The sequence below is a fragment of the Bombyx mandarina genome, chromosome 15 (assembly GCF_030267445.1).
Source record: "Bombyx mandarina strain Sakado chromosome 15, ASM3026744v2".
Lineage (NCBI taxonomy): Eukaryota > Metazoa > Arthropoda > Insecta > Lepidoptera > Bombycidae > Bombyx > Bombyx mandarina.
This window is the reverse complement of record NC_143221.1, coordinates 8821760-8838526: the sequence shown is the minus strand read 5'-3', so window position 1 is coordinate 8838526 and position 16767 is coordinate 8821760. Positions and strand designations below refer to the sequence as shown.

The 16767-nt window shown below is 34.0% G+C and overlaps 2 protein-coding genes across 2 annotated transcripts; both read right to left on the bottom strand.

Annotated features, from left to right (window-relative positions):
* Positions 1-2569: 2569 nt before the first annotated feature.
* bys (Bystin) lies at positions 2570-6755 on the bottom strand. The gene is made up of 8 exons (XM_028182924.2): positions 6314-6755; positions 5852-5975; positions 5049-5286; positions 4820-4976; positions 4465-4656; positions 3150-3358; positions 2840-2990; positions 2570-2716 (listed from the first exon to the last, which is right to left on the bottom strand). Exons 1-8 carry the CDS (start codon positions 6446-6448, stop codon positions 2636-2638), a joined length of 1287 nt encoding a protein of 428 aa, XP_028038725.2. The 5' UTR covers positions 6449-6755; the 3' UTR covers positions 2570-2635.
* A 4100-nt stretch (positions 6756-10855) lies between these two features.
* On the bottom strand, positions 10856-16118 carry LOC114249346 (mite allergen Der f 7). The gene is made up of 5 exons (XM_028182873.2): positions 15949-16118; positions 13388-13529; positions 11803-11955; positions 11527-11678; positions 10856-11124 (listed from the first exon to the last, which is right to left on the bottom strand). The coding sequence occupies exons 1-5, from the start codon at positions 16050-16052 to the stop codon at positions 10923-10925; spliced, it is 753 nt and encodes a 250-aa protein (XP_028038674.2). The 5' UTR covers positions 16053-16118; the 3' UTR covers positions 10856-10922.
* Positions 16119-16767: the final 649 nt, after the last annotated feature.

Here is a 16767-nt window from a genome sequence, read left to right as displayed (position 1 = left end):
TCGCTTGCGACGAAGGGCTTGACGATTAAATTAGCCCTCAGAAACAGCCCACTGAGTTTCTCGCCGGATCTTCTCAGTGGGTCGCGCTTCCGATCCGGTGGTATATTCTGCGAAGCACGGCTCTTGCTAGGGTTCGTGTTAGCAACGTCAGGTTCAGGTTCAGGTTTCAGGTTTGAGCCCCGTGAGCTCACCTACTAGTTAAGGCTACGCTGATATAGCCTCTCAAGGCTCTCAGCTTAGGTAACAAAGAAAAAAGAAAAAAAAACTGCGACTGTATACTGTCCAGGGCCGGATTTAGACTTAATGCCGCTTCTGGGCACCGGAAAAAAATCCGCCCCAACACTGGAATTTTATCTAAACTTATAGTTAATATATTTTATTTTCACAATTAAAATAACTAATTTTTTGCAGAAACTTCATAAAATCATATGTTATATATTCCAAAACTATAAATAAAATACATTTTTTTTTTTTTCTAACAATTATAAATTTTGCACTAAGGGTGACTCATAATTATATTACATAAAAAAAACTAATTGGAAAAACTGATTATTATTTCAAATGTCCAAGGAAATAAATTGATGAAATCATTTTGATTATTAATTTTTACCAAAAGTTCGAACGAATTTCTCCTCAGTAAGAGCACTGATGAGTGCTCGCAGAGTTTAGCGGAACATAGTCGAAGTGTGGTAGTTTATGGTGCTATTTTTTTAATCTTTTCACTTGATACTATTTGCCACCTTAATTCGCTCTCTTTCCGAACACTTTTTGATACACTGAAATGGCACTCCTTAGTTCTACCCTGTATAGTGTAAGCCAGAGTCTTCTAGTAATAGTAGTAGTAGTTCTATTTTACTGACTGAAAAGGCAAAGGTATCTCATACCATACACCCTAATCTTCATAATATTTTTTTTTATAAAAAAAGATAATAAGAAGTGAAATGAAATGAAGCTCATTAGTTTGGAACATTAATCAATTGGCATGAAATTCAATGGAATGAAATGAGATTATATGGGATGAAATAAAATCTCAGTAAAATGGTGATTATTTGCTGAGACTTTTTCAGTGGACTTTTTGGAGGATCCCGAGAAGCTACGTTCAGCGGCTTTGTTTCATTTTCTCACATTTGTACACTTTCACAGATATGAAATAGTTAATAAACCTCCATTATTACACATTTAAACCTGAAGAAACACAAAATAAACAAAATAAAACAATTCGAAGTTGTGTCTTTGGGGACTTTTTGGGGGGAACGCGTCCCCAACGAAAGTCCCCAAAGAATTCTTCTTTTTTAAAGTATGACAAATGGCGTCCTTTTGTATTTACGACCAACGATTCCAAGACCTTATAGGTAGGTTAGTTTAATATAATTTCTACGTACTTAGTACATCAAAATTTACAATATTATTTTATATGAAAAATGATATGAAACGAAATGAGATGAAGTTGATCAATTTGAATCTAATTAAATAGGATGAGATTTAACGAGATGAGGTGGGGTGCAATAAATATATAGGGTACATCTTCCACATTTGTGCATTGTTCCTAAACATAAAATCACTGTAATTACGCATCAACATAAACCCGAAGAAACACTAAATTAACAAGATAAAACTTCGCTCCTCGCATTTTTGCTAAAAAGCTTCTTCTTCTTCTTTATTTTTTGGGTCTGGCACGGTTTGTGCATTCGCCAAGCCAAGACTTTTTGGCGGGAACGCGAGGAGTGAAGTTGTGTTATTTGTTTTATTTTCCCTATTTAGTGTTTCTTCAGGTTTAAATGTGTAATAACGGTGGTTTATTGACTGTTTAGTATCTGTGAAAGTGCACAAATGTGGGAAAATGAAACAAAGCCGCAGAACATAACTTCTCCGGATCCTCCAAAAAATCCACTAAAAAAGTGTCAGTAATCAATGATCACCATTTTACTGAGATTATATTTCATCCCATATCATTTCATCTCATTTCATTCCATTTTGTTTTTATTTCATTTCATTTCATGCCATGTTTCATATATAAAAACTATATAAAAGATTAGGCTGTATGGTATGATACCTTTTGACTTTTCAGTTGGAGAAAGAATATATTAACTGTCAAAATGTCAAAATCCATTTCATAACCTAAATTGATTAACACAAAATTTGTTTTTGTCACGGAAAATTAATTTCATACCTAATGATTTCTTGCAAATCGAATGCTATCAAATGTCTAAAATGTCGCACTAAATTAATTGATGACATATCTCTTATTACTAATCAGAACTTTCAATGTGATCCACAGAAGTGCAACAGTTACGATATTAAGAAAGTGATTTATTTAATGGAAGACAAATTGCCCGAATGGATTAAGTCCAGAATTGAAAATGAGCAATGGACCAAAGGTAGATTAAACTGTGAAAAATGCAGTTGCAGAATCGGATCATTCGACTACATTTCTGGGAGAAAATGTGAATGTGGTGAAACAGTTTTACCACCAGTGCACTTTACTAGCAGCCAAGTGGATAGACCTATATTATCTGAAAATGCATTAAAATTAAATAAATCAAACACTGAATGAAAAGAAAATAATTCATTACTGATGATAAGCTTTTATTACTATTTAATAAACATTTTTTTAATACATACATTCATGATAATATTATTCAACTGACATCATGTTAGTTGCTTCTTCATTTACTTCAATATCTCTGCATTGAGCTTGTTGTAACTCCCGTCTAATCTATAATAAAAACATAAATATTAATTTTGGAATGTTTTAAAGACAATACTTAAAGTATAAGTGCTAGTGCTATATTTACATGGAAAATCAAGTAAAAACAATATAATATTCAGAAAAATTTACCTCTTGTGTTATTGTAGGATGATATTGTTTTCTCAATAACTCTAGAAGTGCATCTCGTTGCTCAGTTGATATATCTGCCTTATAACGCTGTACAAACGTTAATAGAGCTTGGTGCCATAATACAGGTAATACACGAGCCTCAGATTGAAACCTGTGAAATAGCACATCTAACTTTTTTCAACAATTCGTGTGAAAAGAAGAATCTTATTTGAGTTTTCATTTGTTTATTTGTAAGTACACACACAACTAATCAATCTAAAGAAGATTGTTAAGTGAATAACAAAGAATTATAAAACCAATTTATAATTACCTCAAAAAATGAAAAACAACAGCATCCACAACTCTATATGGAAGAGCATATTTTTTATCAAAAAGGATTCTCAGGAAAATTGAATTAGCGCCGTTATAATCCATTTCAGCTATTTTTAACAAAGCAGCACTAGAATGTAAAACGGGTACTGAATTACGTGCCAGCACAGATCCAACAATTATAGCTTCTCTTAGCGTACAATCCCCAGCCTGAAATCACAAAATACTACTAAATTTATGTAGTTCCAAGAGTATTAGGCAGGCACTGGAGCATATAGGCACTTCAATGCTTCTACCTACATTGCCAAAACTGCATTGAAATAAAAGCTCAAGCTCAAACTGATTACAAACACAGGCATGATCATATAGAGGGGTAAAAGGCTTTTTGGTAACATGAGATATTAATCATTGTAATTAAAGATCCCTTTTATTTGGTATTATCATCAACAATTCAATGTTTTTTAGTTGAACTTCAATTAAGTTTACTCTATTCAAATATCTGAAGAACTTTTTTTGTTCGGATATTTCTTCAAAAATTTAAACTTTAAATGATACTCCTGCAGAGTTGCAAAAATATCGCTTAAACTTAATAGCCTTTCACTCCTCGATATTATTTCCCACTTAATTCACCAAACCCACAAGTACAATCTCGTAGAAACTTAAACCATACTAAAATACTACTGAAACTATACTAGAAAATTCTACAACAAATCTATACTTTGATAGACCTATTTTGTCAGACTTAACAATATACTGTTATCAACAAGATATTATTACTCTAGTAAAAAAACCTAAACTGAAATATTATTTGCAATATCCATTCGTGGAATGCACAGTCATAAACAATAGCTGAATACTTGTCCAAATATGCACAACTGAATGAAGAAGTTGCACAAGCATTTCTGGCTTATCCAAAGAGTAACATTAGTTTCTACAGGATTGGCAACAAAAGGAGTGATATCAAATTACAGCTTTATCAATCAATTAACATAATGATCCTACTACCTATCACAAAAGGCAGAAAACCTATAAGATAAGTCAGGAAATTTCTTCAAAATGAACAACAATCAAATGCAATATGAATCACATAATAGGACCATTAAAAATAACAGAAAAAATTACTCAACAAATACCAAGCATACCTTCCTATCAATGGTTGTTTGGCTTGGGCCTAACTATGTGATTGAGATGAGAAGACAAGAGAATAAAAATAAAAGTTATTTGTTTAAAATTTTGATGACTCACTCCTCTACAGTGTGTTGTACAAAACACATATCACTTTTATATCAATTTTAATCCCAAACTTGGCATCTTACCTCACATAACGGTAGTAAAATTCCCTTCATAAAAGCGCCAGGTTTGAACAAGGCCTTCCTCAATGCTTGGTACAAGTGGAAATTCAACCTTTTGTATTCAGCAAGGTCATCTCTGACACGTGGTAGTAAAACTAAATTATAAAACCTCTGAGCCATCTTCTCCTTAAGATTTGATGCAAAAATTCTAGTTGCCTGCAAACCAATAATCATAATGAATAATGTGATAACATTAAATAAAGCCTTCAATTCTGATTAAAGCTATGATTTTCCGAAGCTCATTCATTAACGCCACACATTTAAGTATTATTCAACTGCTAAATTTATTGTTATTAAGTAGTATTTTCTTATTGTTAACCTGATACATAGCAGCTGCTGACCAAGTAGTAGGCTCTGTTAAGTATAAAATTTGCTCCCAATTCTGCAAATGTGGCACCATTTTGAAAGCTTTCGGTAATTTGCCTGATCTATATTTCTGGAGTACATCCCTTACGCCCTCATACATGGTTTTTATTCTGAAATTCAAAATTTATATACAAAGATTGTAATACTTAATTTTGATCAAAAATTTTATCAATCTCACTTACCTTGGATCAATATTCTGCAATTTTAAAGTTTCTGCATCTGAGAACTGAGTCTGTAGTTCTGTGTGTTTGTCAGTAATTTTTTCTTTTATAATATCAGCTAGAGTTCTAACTCTTTCTGTTTTAGATGATTTGAACAATTTGAGTGCTTCTTCATCTGCTTCGTTGATTTCAATGTTATCATAGTATGTGTCAGGTTCCAAGTCATCCTTCTCTGAATCTGAACTATCTGATCCTTTATCTAACAAATAATATCTTTAGTTATTTTTCAACAAGTGGAATTACTAACTATCAAATCTAAATTGCAGTTGAAAATAATTTCAGTTCATTCACAAGGTACATTTGAGAAATTAATTGCATTATAACAAAAATGACTGTTCACTATTTGTTTACTTCTACTGTACATGTACACTGTCATAGAATGTTTTACACACGTCCTTACGGATCCATCAGATCCAATAACTTTAGCATTAGATGCCTTCAGCTCTAACACTGCAGGCTAAGTGACCCCGGTAACTGCACTAGTCAAATTCGACAAAGAAGTCGACGCGCAACCTAAGCCATGCATCAGCCTGCTGAGTTTCTCGCCGGTTCTTCTCAGCAGGTCGCGATTCCAATCTGGTTGTAGATTCATTCGCAAAGCAGTTGGTCTGGAGTTGTTAGGTCTCCTTCGGAGGGGCTTGGGCAGCTGTTAGCAAATCCCACCCCTCCTGGCTGAGCCTTTGCTCGCCCACCTGTCCTGGTGAAACTGGAAAGGCCTCCAGGCCACCAGTAATTCTACCATCATAAAAAAAAGAATGTTTTACCTTTAAAGCTTGACACAAGAGTGACATGTTTTGCTGGAGACGGACCAATCTCATTGTCTTCTAGTTCAGCTTGTTGCCTTCTAGCAGTTTTTAAAATTTTTTTAGACAAATCTGCTTTTACAAACTGAAAAAATTATATAAAATCGATTATTGTGGACATTAACTGCCATCTGCCTATTTTTGATTCCTAATGCCTACATTACCACCTTGCCTATTTCTGCCGTGAAGCAGTAATGCGTTTTGGTTTGAAGGGCAGGGCAGCCATTGTACTGTTAAAAGTGAGACCTTAAAGCTCATGTCTCAAGGTGGGTGGCGGCATTTACGTTGTGTATATGGGCTCCGGTAACCACTTAACACCAGCTGGGCAGTGACATGTCCAACAATCTAAACAATAACAAAATAAATAAAACATTATACTTAAATAGGTTACAGAAATAATTTAAAGTAGTATGCATAATTTACCTCATCGTCTTCATCGTGCCTATTTCTATCTTTGGTCCTATTTTTTATTTTGACTGAATTTCCAGATTCAATTTGATCAGCGAGAGCTACATTTTTTCCCACCTGTGAGGGCTTCAACTTTTTAACTTTACCCATATTAGTTTCAATTAAATGGTCAGTAAGGAAACTTTTAACAAACACCACAGTTTTCTTAATACTACATACAAAAACCGTTCCTGCGGAACATAAACTGTTAACGTTAAAGATTTACCATGTGCTGTTGTTTTTTTAATTAGAAAATGTCATAAATTTTTGCAGCTGAAAATAATGACATTGTCAATGTCTTCGAGTTACGGGAACATAGCCTATACAGCGTAATCTTTTGCTTGTCACTTTACTGAGGATTATATAACATTCACAGCTTTATATTGAAAGTTTTACTTTACTGAAAATTTTGAAAAACTATGATTTAAATTTAAAACATAAAACACAAAAAACTAACCATAAAGTTAGAAAATAATGGCGGGCGTCCAAAATACCTACAGAGATACTATGATCAACTATAAATTATTATACCTACCTAAAAAAACCTAATAAAACACGCTGTAGCCAAATAAAAAATTCAGACATACGTTTTTTGAAGTTATACTTCTTTAGGCGCGTTATGAAAAATTGATCAGAGTGAAATTTTACGATGCGCACGCACCGTGACACAAAATTAACAGAATGAAGTTGCCCACTAAATCGTTCATTACAATACGACCGACGTAACTTGGCGAGTCTGAAAATAGCCGCAGGTGAACTTTCGCGCATGTACACTCGTAAAAAAATGTGTTATTAGCATTCATTTTTTAGTAATATAAATGAAACAATTATTATTTAATATAATTCATACTAAATATTATTAAATTATTAACGTTAAATATGTATTATTAATTATTTAATATTTAAAAAAAAAAGAAATAAATTTAATAAAAAAAAAGTATAACTTCCTACGCGCGTACATAAGTACACGCACCCTTTTTTGCTTAATACGCTTTTATTAGCTTCAGACGTTACATACGTCTGAAGCTAATAAAAGATAGTTTGTAACGGAATCTTTGAACATGATTTTGACCCCCTTCAAAACGTCGGATTAACTTGCTAAAATGGGGTGATTAGGGATTAAGAGGTGAATGGGGAAAAAGCAGGAAAATCTTTCGACACTCAATATTAGTTTTTTAATCATTGCAAAATCTTCCATTTTTTGTAGTGTAATAAAAGTTCACAAAACAACTCTGAATATGCATGATAATAGCTGCTAACTTATTCTTCTTGTTGTGGTAATTATTTTAGTGCTAGAAACTTTACTCTCTGTTATTTATTTGATAATAATAGAAGACGACTGTGATTTATAAACGTTATTTAGTGTTTGAACCATCATTTAAATTAAAAGTAAGTCTCAATTGTTATTGGTTTTAATGTTTTTTGATAATATAAAAAAACATGTAAAAATCTGTTGTTTTTGGGGATAGCTGGGACGTCTCAGGTACAAATAACAACGAAAAATGGGCCAATTGGGATGAGAATAACTTAAATGGGAGCGACCTAAGTATAAATAGGTACAGGTGTGTAGGGTTGTGTAGTTATAACAATCTTTTTTAAATGTGTTGGTAAGAATCTGGTTTATTCATGATGTTTTTGTCTAGAACTTTTATTCAAAATTATCAATGCAGTGTTATTTTATTGTTTGGCAAATATTTATATTATCAGTTACGTATTGTTTTCTATTTTTTAAAATGCCTCGCGTGTACGTATCAAAGAGTGCAAAGCCTTATAAGATAAATGATCCCTTAATATTAAAAACAGCAAATGGAAGCCTATGAAATTGAGAATAAGTCTTTAGTTGAAATAGCTAAGCCATTTAACATAAGTAACTCGGCTTTGCACAGACATGTAACAAGAACAATGAAATCTCAAAGTGGACAAAAATGTCGAAGTAATACATAATAAAATATATTTATATTTGTCATAGTGGGGGTCCACCTGATTAATCCATGGAATAACCGAGACACCTAATCTCTTAACCAAGATAAAAATATCAGCCCCTAAGTACTTACCAAGAACGAAGTAATATAAACCGTTTAAAAGAAAGCCCGCTCGTTCGAATTTAGACCAGGTGCTTACTCTCCCTTAAACAGAATCCTTTGGGACTACAATAATGTGCACGGTAGCGCGGTCTCCGTCAATGTTCATTCGGAGTTGTTCGATTGCGCTAAACTAATTTTAGGTGATGAAATACATGTTCTAATTGTCTCACAACTTACAAGAAAAATCTGTCGCGGATAAATTTCCCAAGTAAAATTAATCATAAGTAATTAAATTATTATCAATTTTATCTCTCATCAACCGAATGATCATGGTTCTGTACTCTTCGTATATACTGTGTTACTTATAATATTTGCTATGTGTATGTGCATTACTATAATTCTCATGTTGTATTTGTTATTTTAGTTATGTGTTATTTGTTCTACACACACTCATCACTTTTTATTATTATTCTCATTATCTTCTCGCAGGTCTGCTGGAAGAGATTTCTTAAAGAAATAAGCAGTGCCTTTGTACATAATTTTCCTATTACTCTGTACTATATCTTGTTTTCTGTGTGTACATAAATAAATAAATGTAATCAAGTTTTACTTATATATTTTTATTATTTTTGTTGTCAATGCACTGTCGATTGCATCTATAATTGAGGTGACATCTGCCATGTACTTTTGTCAGGTTTTTCAATGTTTTTTATTGATGAACACTTTGTTGGTGCAACTAAATAAATAAATTAATTAAAACAAAGTAGTGCCAGCCCTAGCAAATTTCTCTATTAATACTAATTTCGTCTCCATTAACCGCAATTGCCGGGTAAATAGGGAAAGCACCTATTTTTGCTTTTTTTGCTTAAACTGGAATACTAATTGCATAGCTTGACATTGGATAACAAAGATACCCCCAAGACTCAATCCTTTTGATTCTGATTAAACATCACCAACTACCTCAAAATTGTTCATCAAGTTGGAATTTGTCCCTAATCATTCCATTTTACCGGTACTTATTAAGGACCGATGACAATTCAATATAAAAAAAATTGAAAAAATTGAAATTCAACTAAAAAATTACAGATAAATAATAGTTTAAAAAAACTAACAAAATACGCTTTTATATAAAATCCAACTAAAAAATTGAAAATAAATTTGAATCAAAAATAGTGTAAGATAAAATTATTTTATTGTAAAAAAGCGTGGACTGCATGGTATCAGTAGTTATAAATATTTTATGAACAGATATGAGTAGAAGGGTTATTTTGAAAATATCCTGAAAAGCTACCCTCTTAGTTACCAGGTCATAAAATCCGTTAAAAAATAAAAATAAAAATCATTAGATTGGAGACACCTCTACTCTAGGGTTTTTAACAGCTACCCAGTGTCTTTTGATGAGTTGAAGGATTCGCGAAGATATTAATAAGAGGTAGGTAATTCTCAAAACACATGTAAAGCTGCCATTAAAATCTTTCGCTGTAAGTTAAAGGAGTGTCAAAATAATCAATAGCCACATTAGGATGGTGTACCTAGTTTAAAAAATATATCAAATTTTATATAATAAATGTTTAAAATGTATAATACTGGTGCTCCGTCCTAATGTTAGATTAATATATTTCATTTAATTAATAAATAAATTATATCAGGAATATTGACATAGTAAACTCCATCTTAAATTTCGGTTTTATTGAAACAAGGATGGTCCTCTATTATTTTACCTTTATTGTTTCGCCTTTTGATAAAATAGATTATTTATTCAAATCATAGGGAATACGAGCATTTTGGCCAACTACAATCTTGAGTCATGTTACAAGTCTGATAGCTTATACCGGTCACTCATATTCACGGACGCACGCACATTGCGCACGAATACGCAAACCCACAAGTGTAGGACGACATTTGCAAATGATTATGCAAAGTTTTCGCTGCATTCGTGATTTTCCAAGCTGTGTCGGTTTTTTAACGGACATCAAAGCGCGCGAACCGCGATCCTTCGCGTAGTCTCCCACACATTCGTGTTACCAGTTGTGCTCACGATTGCGAAGGTAACGGACGTTTCGCCATTTTCATAGTTCGTGACGACTACTGTGTAGCGTACCTTTATCATGATTTGGAACAACACCAAGGTGATGGAGTTCATTGAACTTCTGCAAAATGAATCGACCATATGGGACCCTCAAAAGAAATCCCATAAAAACAAAATGGCCGTTAATGACGTCTGGGAAAGAATTAAGAACTCTTTTTCTTTTCAATGTTCTATTGACGAATTAAAAAAAGAAGAGAAATTCGTGAAACATTCGTAAACAAGTGTAGGTGGAAGCGCAAACGGGTTCGCAAATTGAATACTGAACCCATTTGCACAGCCGCTAAGTTTGCGAATGAATGTCTGACAGCCCTTCACATGCGCGCGAACGTTTGTACAATGTACGAATGTTTGCGCGCATGTGAGTGACCGGCATTAGTTTCGGAATGGATAAAGTAAAAAAATATATATCTTGTCTGTATGATTTATTTTCAGCATTTAATTATTTCAAAGACTCCTATTTGAATCACATTAATCAATTGTTCAATGCTTCGAGATCGCGAATTACTTGTTTCAAGTTGACATTGACATCAGCAATAGCGGAACCAGCAATGCTTTTAACAGTGGTTTCAACGAATTCCATGATGACATTATCGAAAAGACGCACGAACACATTTGCCAAAGGAGTCACCAACCAATCGTAGATAATGTTTCCAGAAAGGCTCACTCGAATAACACTGAAAAAAAAACGAAAGCTTAATTTATTTTTATTCTTATGTGATCAACGTTTGAAGATACAGGTCCAAACATGAAACGAGAAAAACTACTAAGTACATACTTAATAAAAATCTGAAATGTTATTGCAAAGGTCACTGGCAGACGGCCCTCATGACCCCACGAGAATGCAGATTTCACCCATAAATTCGATTTTGTTGCTTTAAAGTGGATGCCATGCACTTCTTTAAACAATATTACTTTACTATTTAATATAACCAAAGGGATTACTAACCTAATTAATCTTAGAAATCAACAGTTCTACCACCTGTATTAAGTTAAAAGAAATCTGCGCACAAGTACTTTAATTCAATATTTTAATAATATTTTTTAATAAAAAAAGTACAAATCAAACTATTACGAACCCAACGTCAGTTAGATAAAGCTCTTGAAGATGAATCTCATCGTTGTTGAAGTCTATGATGATATCAACATTTATCACGAATTGAGACAACGAACCCCTGATGCGACCAGTAGGTCCGATGTTCATTACTTTCACGCGATAATCGAAATCGAACTGGAAGAAATGGTGATGATATCGTATTAATTTACATTCAATTATTGTTCAGAAAACAAACTCATGATTAGGAAATATAAACACCAATAGGTGATTATATTCAATTTTGTAAACAATACCATACCTCAAGATCGGTAAATTTAAATTTGGCCTGGGCACGCAACATCTTTGCGAAGTAATGGACGAACTGATCTCCTGAACGAGCCACGTTTACTAAGCCGCTCATTTTGCCATTAGTAAGACCCAAACTCGCTCTATAGGTAATAAGGACTGGTCTCTGAAAATAAGAACAGTAAGAATAAGAACAGAACAGAAAAAAAATACGCCTGCCTGAGGGATTTAAATACAGGCAGATTCGTATTGTTCGATATCAGTACAGCAAGCATCGTAACTTTTAGGTCACGGCAACTTCATTGTTATATTTTTCAATTTCTTTTTTTTTCTACCTATGCTGGTAGCCTCGAGGGGTTATCCTAAATTCACCGAACGTGTAGGCGAGCTCATGAGGCAAAGCCTGGCGTCTCTGTTAATACTAGCCCCAGTAAGGGCTATCTTCGCTAAATCTACCACTGGATCGGATTCGAGACTCACTGAGAAGATTCGGTGAGAAACTCGTCGAGAATGCCAAAAAACACCGATGGGGATCGAGAGGATCCGAAATGACATGTTTATGTTTGAAAGCCAAATGCATTATGGTAGAAATGATCTGAAAGGTGGCACCTACTTAGGCGTACTTACAGATTATTCGTAAAAGCTTCATTATTGCCTTTAAACCTTTATCGGCTCGTAGAAGAAAGTCAATATATTAGTTAAAGAGAATAAGTACTAAAGATCTGAGTATGCTTGATCGTATGTTTTTTTTCCGACATACAAAGCACAGAAGAAATTCCCAGCTTGAGGCCATCGAATATGTAACGATTTATGATATACTAAACGTGTCCCAAGGTTATTTACTCGCATTATTATTTGTTACTCAAATAGAATGAAATACATAAACCTTTCCCTGGGATAAGAATTGGCTTCTGCGGAGGAACTTCGTTTCTCTTTGTATTTTGCACCGTATGTTCCATGGGGAGTTCTCTGAGGAATTATTTGAAATGATCCCATCATCTCGTTTTTACCATCGCACCGTCCGCCACCGAAGTAGAGTTCATCCATATTACTTAGAACCACTGCGCTCATCAACAATGCGCTTCCAGAGATCTTTTTTATCATGTACCATCCGGCTTTGGAATGAACTCCCCTCTACAGTGTTTCCCGAGCGCTATGGCGTGTCTTTCTTCAAACGAGGCTTATGCAGAGTACTTTACGGTAGGCAGCAGACTGTTTCTGAGCCTGACATTGCTTATGTCCATGGGCGACTGTAACCACTCACCATCAGGTGGGCCGTATGCCCGTCTGCCTACAAGAGCAAAAAAACTGTCAGGTCAAAAGTTCATTAACGATTACCATGATAATTATTGCAATACGATATAAAAAAATCCATACTGGATAGGATTTACGTCAAATCAGTTCTTACTGAACGCCTAAATCACAAAAGGATCTGTACCAAATTTTAAGACTCTCGTACTCGTAATTTCGGAGATCTCATGACGAACGACTGGTATTTCGTTTTTACATATAATATTTGAAGTAATACGTTACTACATTTTATGTATATGTTATCATACGACAATGTTCTAATAAAAATCTTATAATTGTATACTAACAACTTCAAAAGTCTCTTCGATGTCGGGAATACTTAAAGGATCAAGGTCATGTTTTATCATGAACGGAACCAATGTATCAATCATGCTGTCGACGTATGCGTTGATATCTGCTGTTAGACCAAGGCCGTCCCAGTTACGAGAGCTAAAAAAAAACAATTATTGCATAAATTTCACCGGCCACTCCTACTGCAGCATCATGTAGCAAAATAAATGATATATAGAGTTTTTAACTAGACGTAACAACGTGAATACCACTACCATATTGATATGAGGCCCATAATTGGATTATTATCATATCTATGCCATCCTTCAAAACGATTAATATTCCCGCTACCTTGCCTTATACCATACCATTGGTGACTGCCAGAAAGTTTGAGAGCCGGCAGCTATGCCAGCATACAAATGTGCATCGTTCGACTTCCTTACCAGTTTTTCCCACCAGTTAAGCCCCAAGGGCTTCTATTCCATTCATAACAACATAGTAAAACCCTTGTTATTTCGACATTTGTATTGACGACCCTTTTACTCTGAGACTACTGGTGGTAGGACCTCTTATGAGTCCGCACGGGTAGGTACCACCACTTCTGCCGTGAAGCAGTAATGCGTTTCGGTTTGAAGAGTGGGGCAGCCCTTGTAACTATACTTGAGACCTTAGAACTTATATCTTATGGTGGGTGGCGCGTTTACGTCGTAGATGTCTATGAGCTCCAGTAACCACTTAACACCGGGTGGGCTGTGAGCAATAAAAAAAATTATATATATCTGATGATAGACATTTAAGTAATATTGCCACTATGAACTATTTTTGGAAAATAAAAAATATAAATTTCATTGTCTGCTACTCCAGTTAGCAGGCATCTATAATTTAAAATTAGATAATCACTATCAAAAGCTTCAGACATCACAACGTCGAAGTCTCAATTATATTGTAAGTACAATGGCTATCTGACTTCAAACCGAAGTTCATGACTTCTTCGCGGCAGAAATATGCAGATTAGTGCTTGCTACCCGTGAATGGGGTAACAAAGGTATCGTATGCTAACTAACATCATCTCACGCATTTCATAATGAGCAATAGCGGTAATTAAGACATTTTATCCTATTATCTCTTCTACTTATATTTCCAGTACCTTTACGATATTCAGTATTTTTCTTGATTAGATTTCTTATAAGAATCTACTTTCTGATTTTGAGTTTTTTATAATTTATACCCGAAATGTTACGAAAACAAAAATATTTATCTAATCATAATCAAAATCACCTTCACTATTAAGCAATGTAAAAGACAACCGATGTTGATGTTTCGATTAGAAATAATATTTAGATAAAAACAACCGTATCTTATCCGCAGTTTGATCTAGTTAAATTATTTTATGCTCAAATATTCAACGTTATTAAATAATCAGCATAAATATTCCTATAGATCTTATCAAACAATGATATTATTACAATAAAAGTTTATTAATTCAGAAAGTATACATAAAATATATTACTTTAAATTTCACTACAATGATTTTTGTGTGTTCAATCGATAGTTTACGTATTGTTAGTTGGATTGTTTTAAATTGATGTGTGAGGAAAGGTTACAAAATACCCTGATGAAACTATGGTTTACTGGTGGTAGGATCTATTGTGAGTCCGCGCGGGTAGGTACCGCCACCCTGCCCATTTCTGCCGTGAAGCAGTAATGCGTTTCGGTTTGAAGGGTGGAGCAGCCGTTGTAACTATACCTGAGACCTTAGAACTTATATCTCAAAGTGGGTGGCGCATTTACGTTGTGGTTGTCTATGGGCTCTAGTAACCACTTAACACCAGGTGGGCTGTGAGCTGGTCCGCCCATCTAAGCAATATAAAAAAAAAAACAAAAAAAAACTTAAATATCTCATGGAGTAGCTAAAAGTTTAATAAAGTAAGCCGGGGAAAGTTGTTCCTTACTCCTTACTTGTTACTCATATAAAAATCCCTTTTTTTTTCGGGGACTGGGGTCAAACCTCTTATGTGGTCCCCGCGCCTAAGGGGCGCCCGGGGTATGTGGGACTTGACGATCTATAGATATTAGGAAAAGACCGCGAGCTCAAGGATATTTTTAGGGCCCTACCGCACTAAGCGACTAAAATGCTTATATTTAAAAAACTGCAAGTACTTCTTTTTTTAATTTTCAATTAAAATTTTAGTTTAATTATCTTGTGAACATAAAATAAATGTTGTTGAATAGTTCAAAACCTAAAAATCGTTTCGTGAAATATATTCAATGTTTACATTTTAATGATTTACTATTTTTTTATTACTAATTAACAAGCATGTACCTGTTGGACATATTTCTCATAGCTACTATGCTTGTTACTAAGCGATTTGTTCAGAGAGTTCTACATTTAGAACCCACTGAATCAATTGCCTACACCCTTATCATTATGAGGATAAATTAATTTAATAAACATATGAAGGCTGATATGAGACGATTTCTTAACCCAATAACCCTTCTTCTGCATGATGTATTTGACTCTACACGATGTTATTTCAATAAATTAGAAATGAGTATAACTTAGAAGGATTTAACTTACACGGCATTCCTGGCTTGAGAATGGAATTGGCTCTGGGCAACAAAATCATGGCCCTCTGTTGCAACCAACAGCGCCAGTATTAGAACAGCCGAATACTTGTACATGTTTCTTGTAACACCAACAATATTCTACTTTGATTAATGGCTAATATTATTAATTTATACAACCCCACGCCGTGAGATTAATTGATAGAACTACCATTATCAATATCGATATATCTTATAAAAATCAGTAAAATCTGATACGAAAACGTTTAGATTTAGATAAAAATCATAATTGATGTGTTTTGCGCAAGCAGGTATTTTTCTGTTGTTAACAGTCATTGTATTACTCAAAATGTTTTTTAAAGTTGATGATAAGCCAAATAGTTATATATTGTATATAGATATAAAATAGAATAGTTGAAAATATAGATACATTTTAATTTAGAAAACCTAACGGTTCAATGCACAATGTAATTAAAAATTTAATGATACACATATCGTAAAATTATACCACTTATAGCCAGGATCGAAATGCACGACTGATTCGCAACAGAAATACCCGGTGGCACCATTTGTTAGGGATCACGATATGTTCTAATCACGATAAAATCACTGGAGGTATGCCATCACCATCACCGTCCATGTCAATCATCGTCTAACTATTTCTGCTCTGAAGCAGTCATGCTTTCTAGTTTAATAACAATAGTAGTTTCAGAGAGAGCGAATATGCTAAAATAAACAAAAATGCACAATAAACAAATGCAAACCATTAATTACAAAAAAGTACAATGGACGGTCTTATCGCTAAGAGCGATTTCTTCCAGACAACCATCAG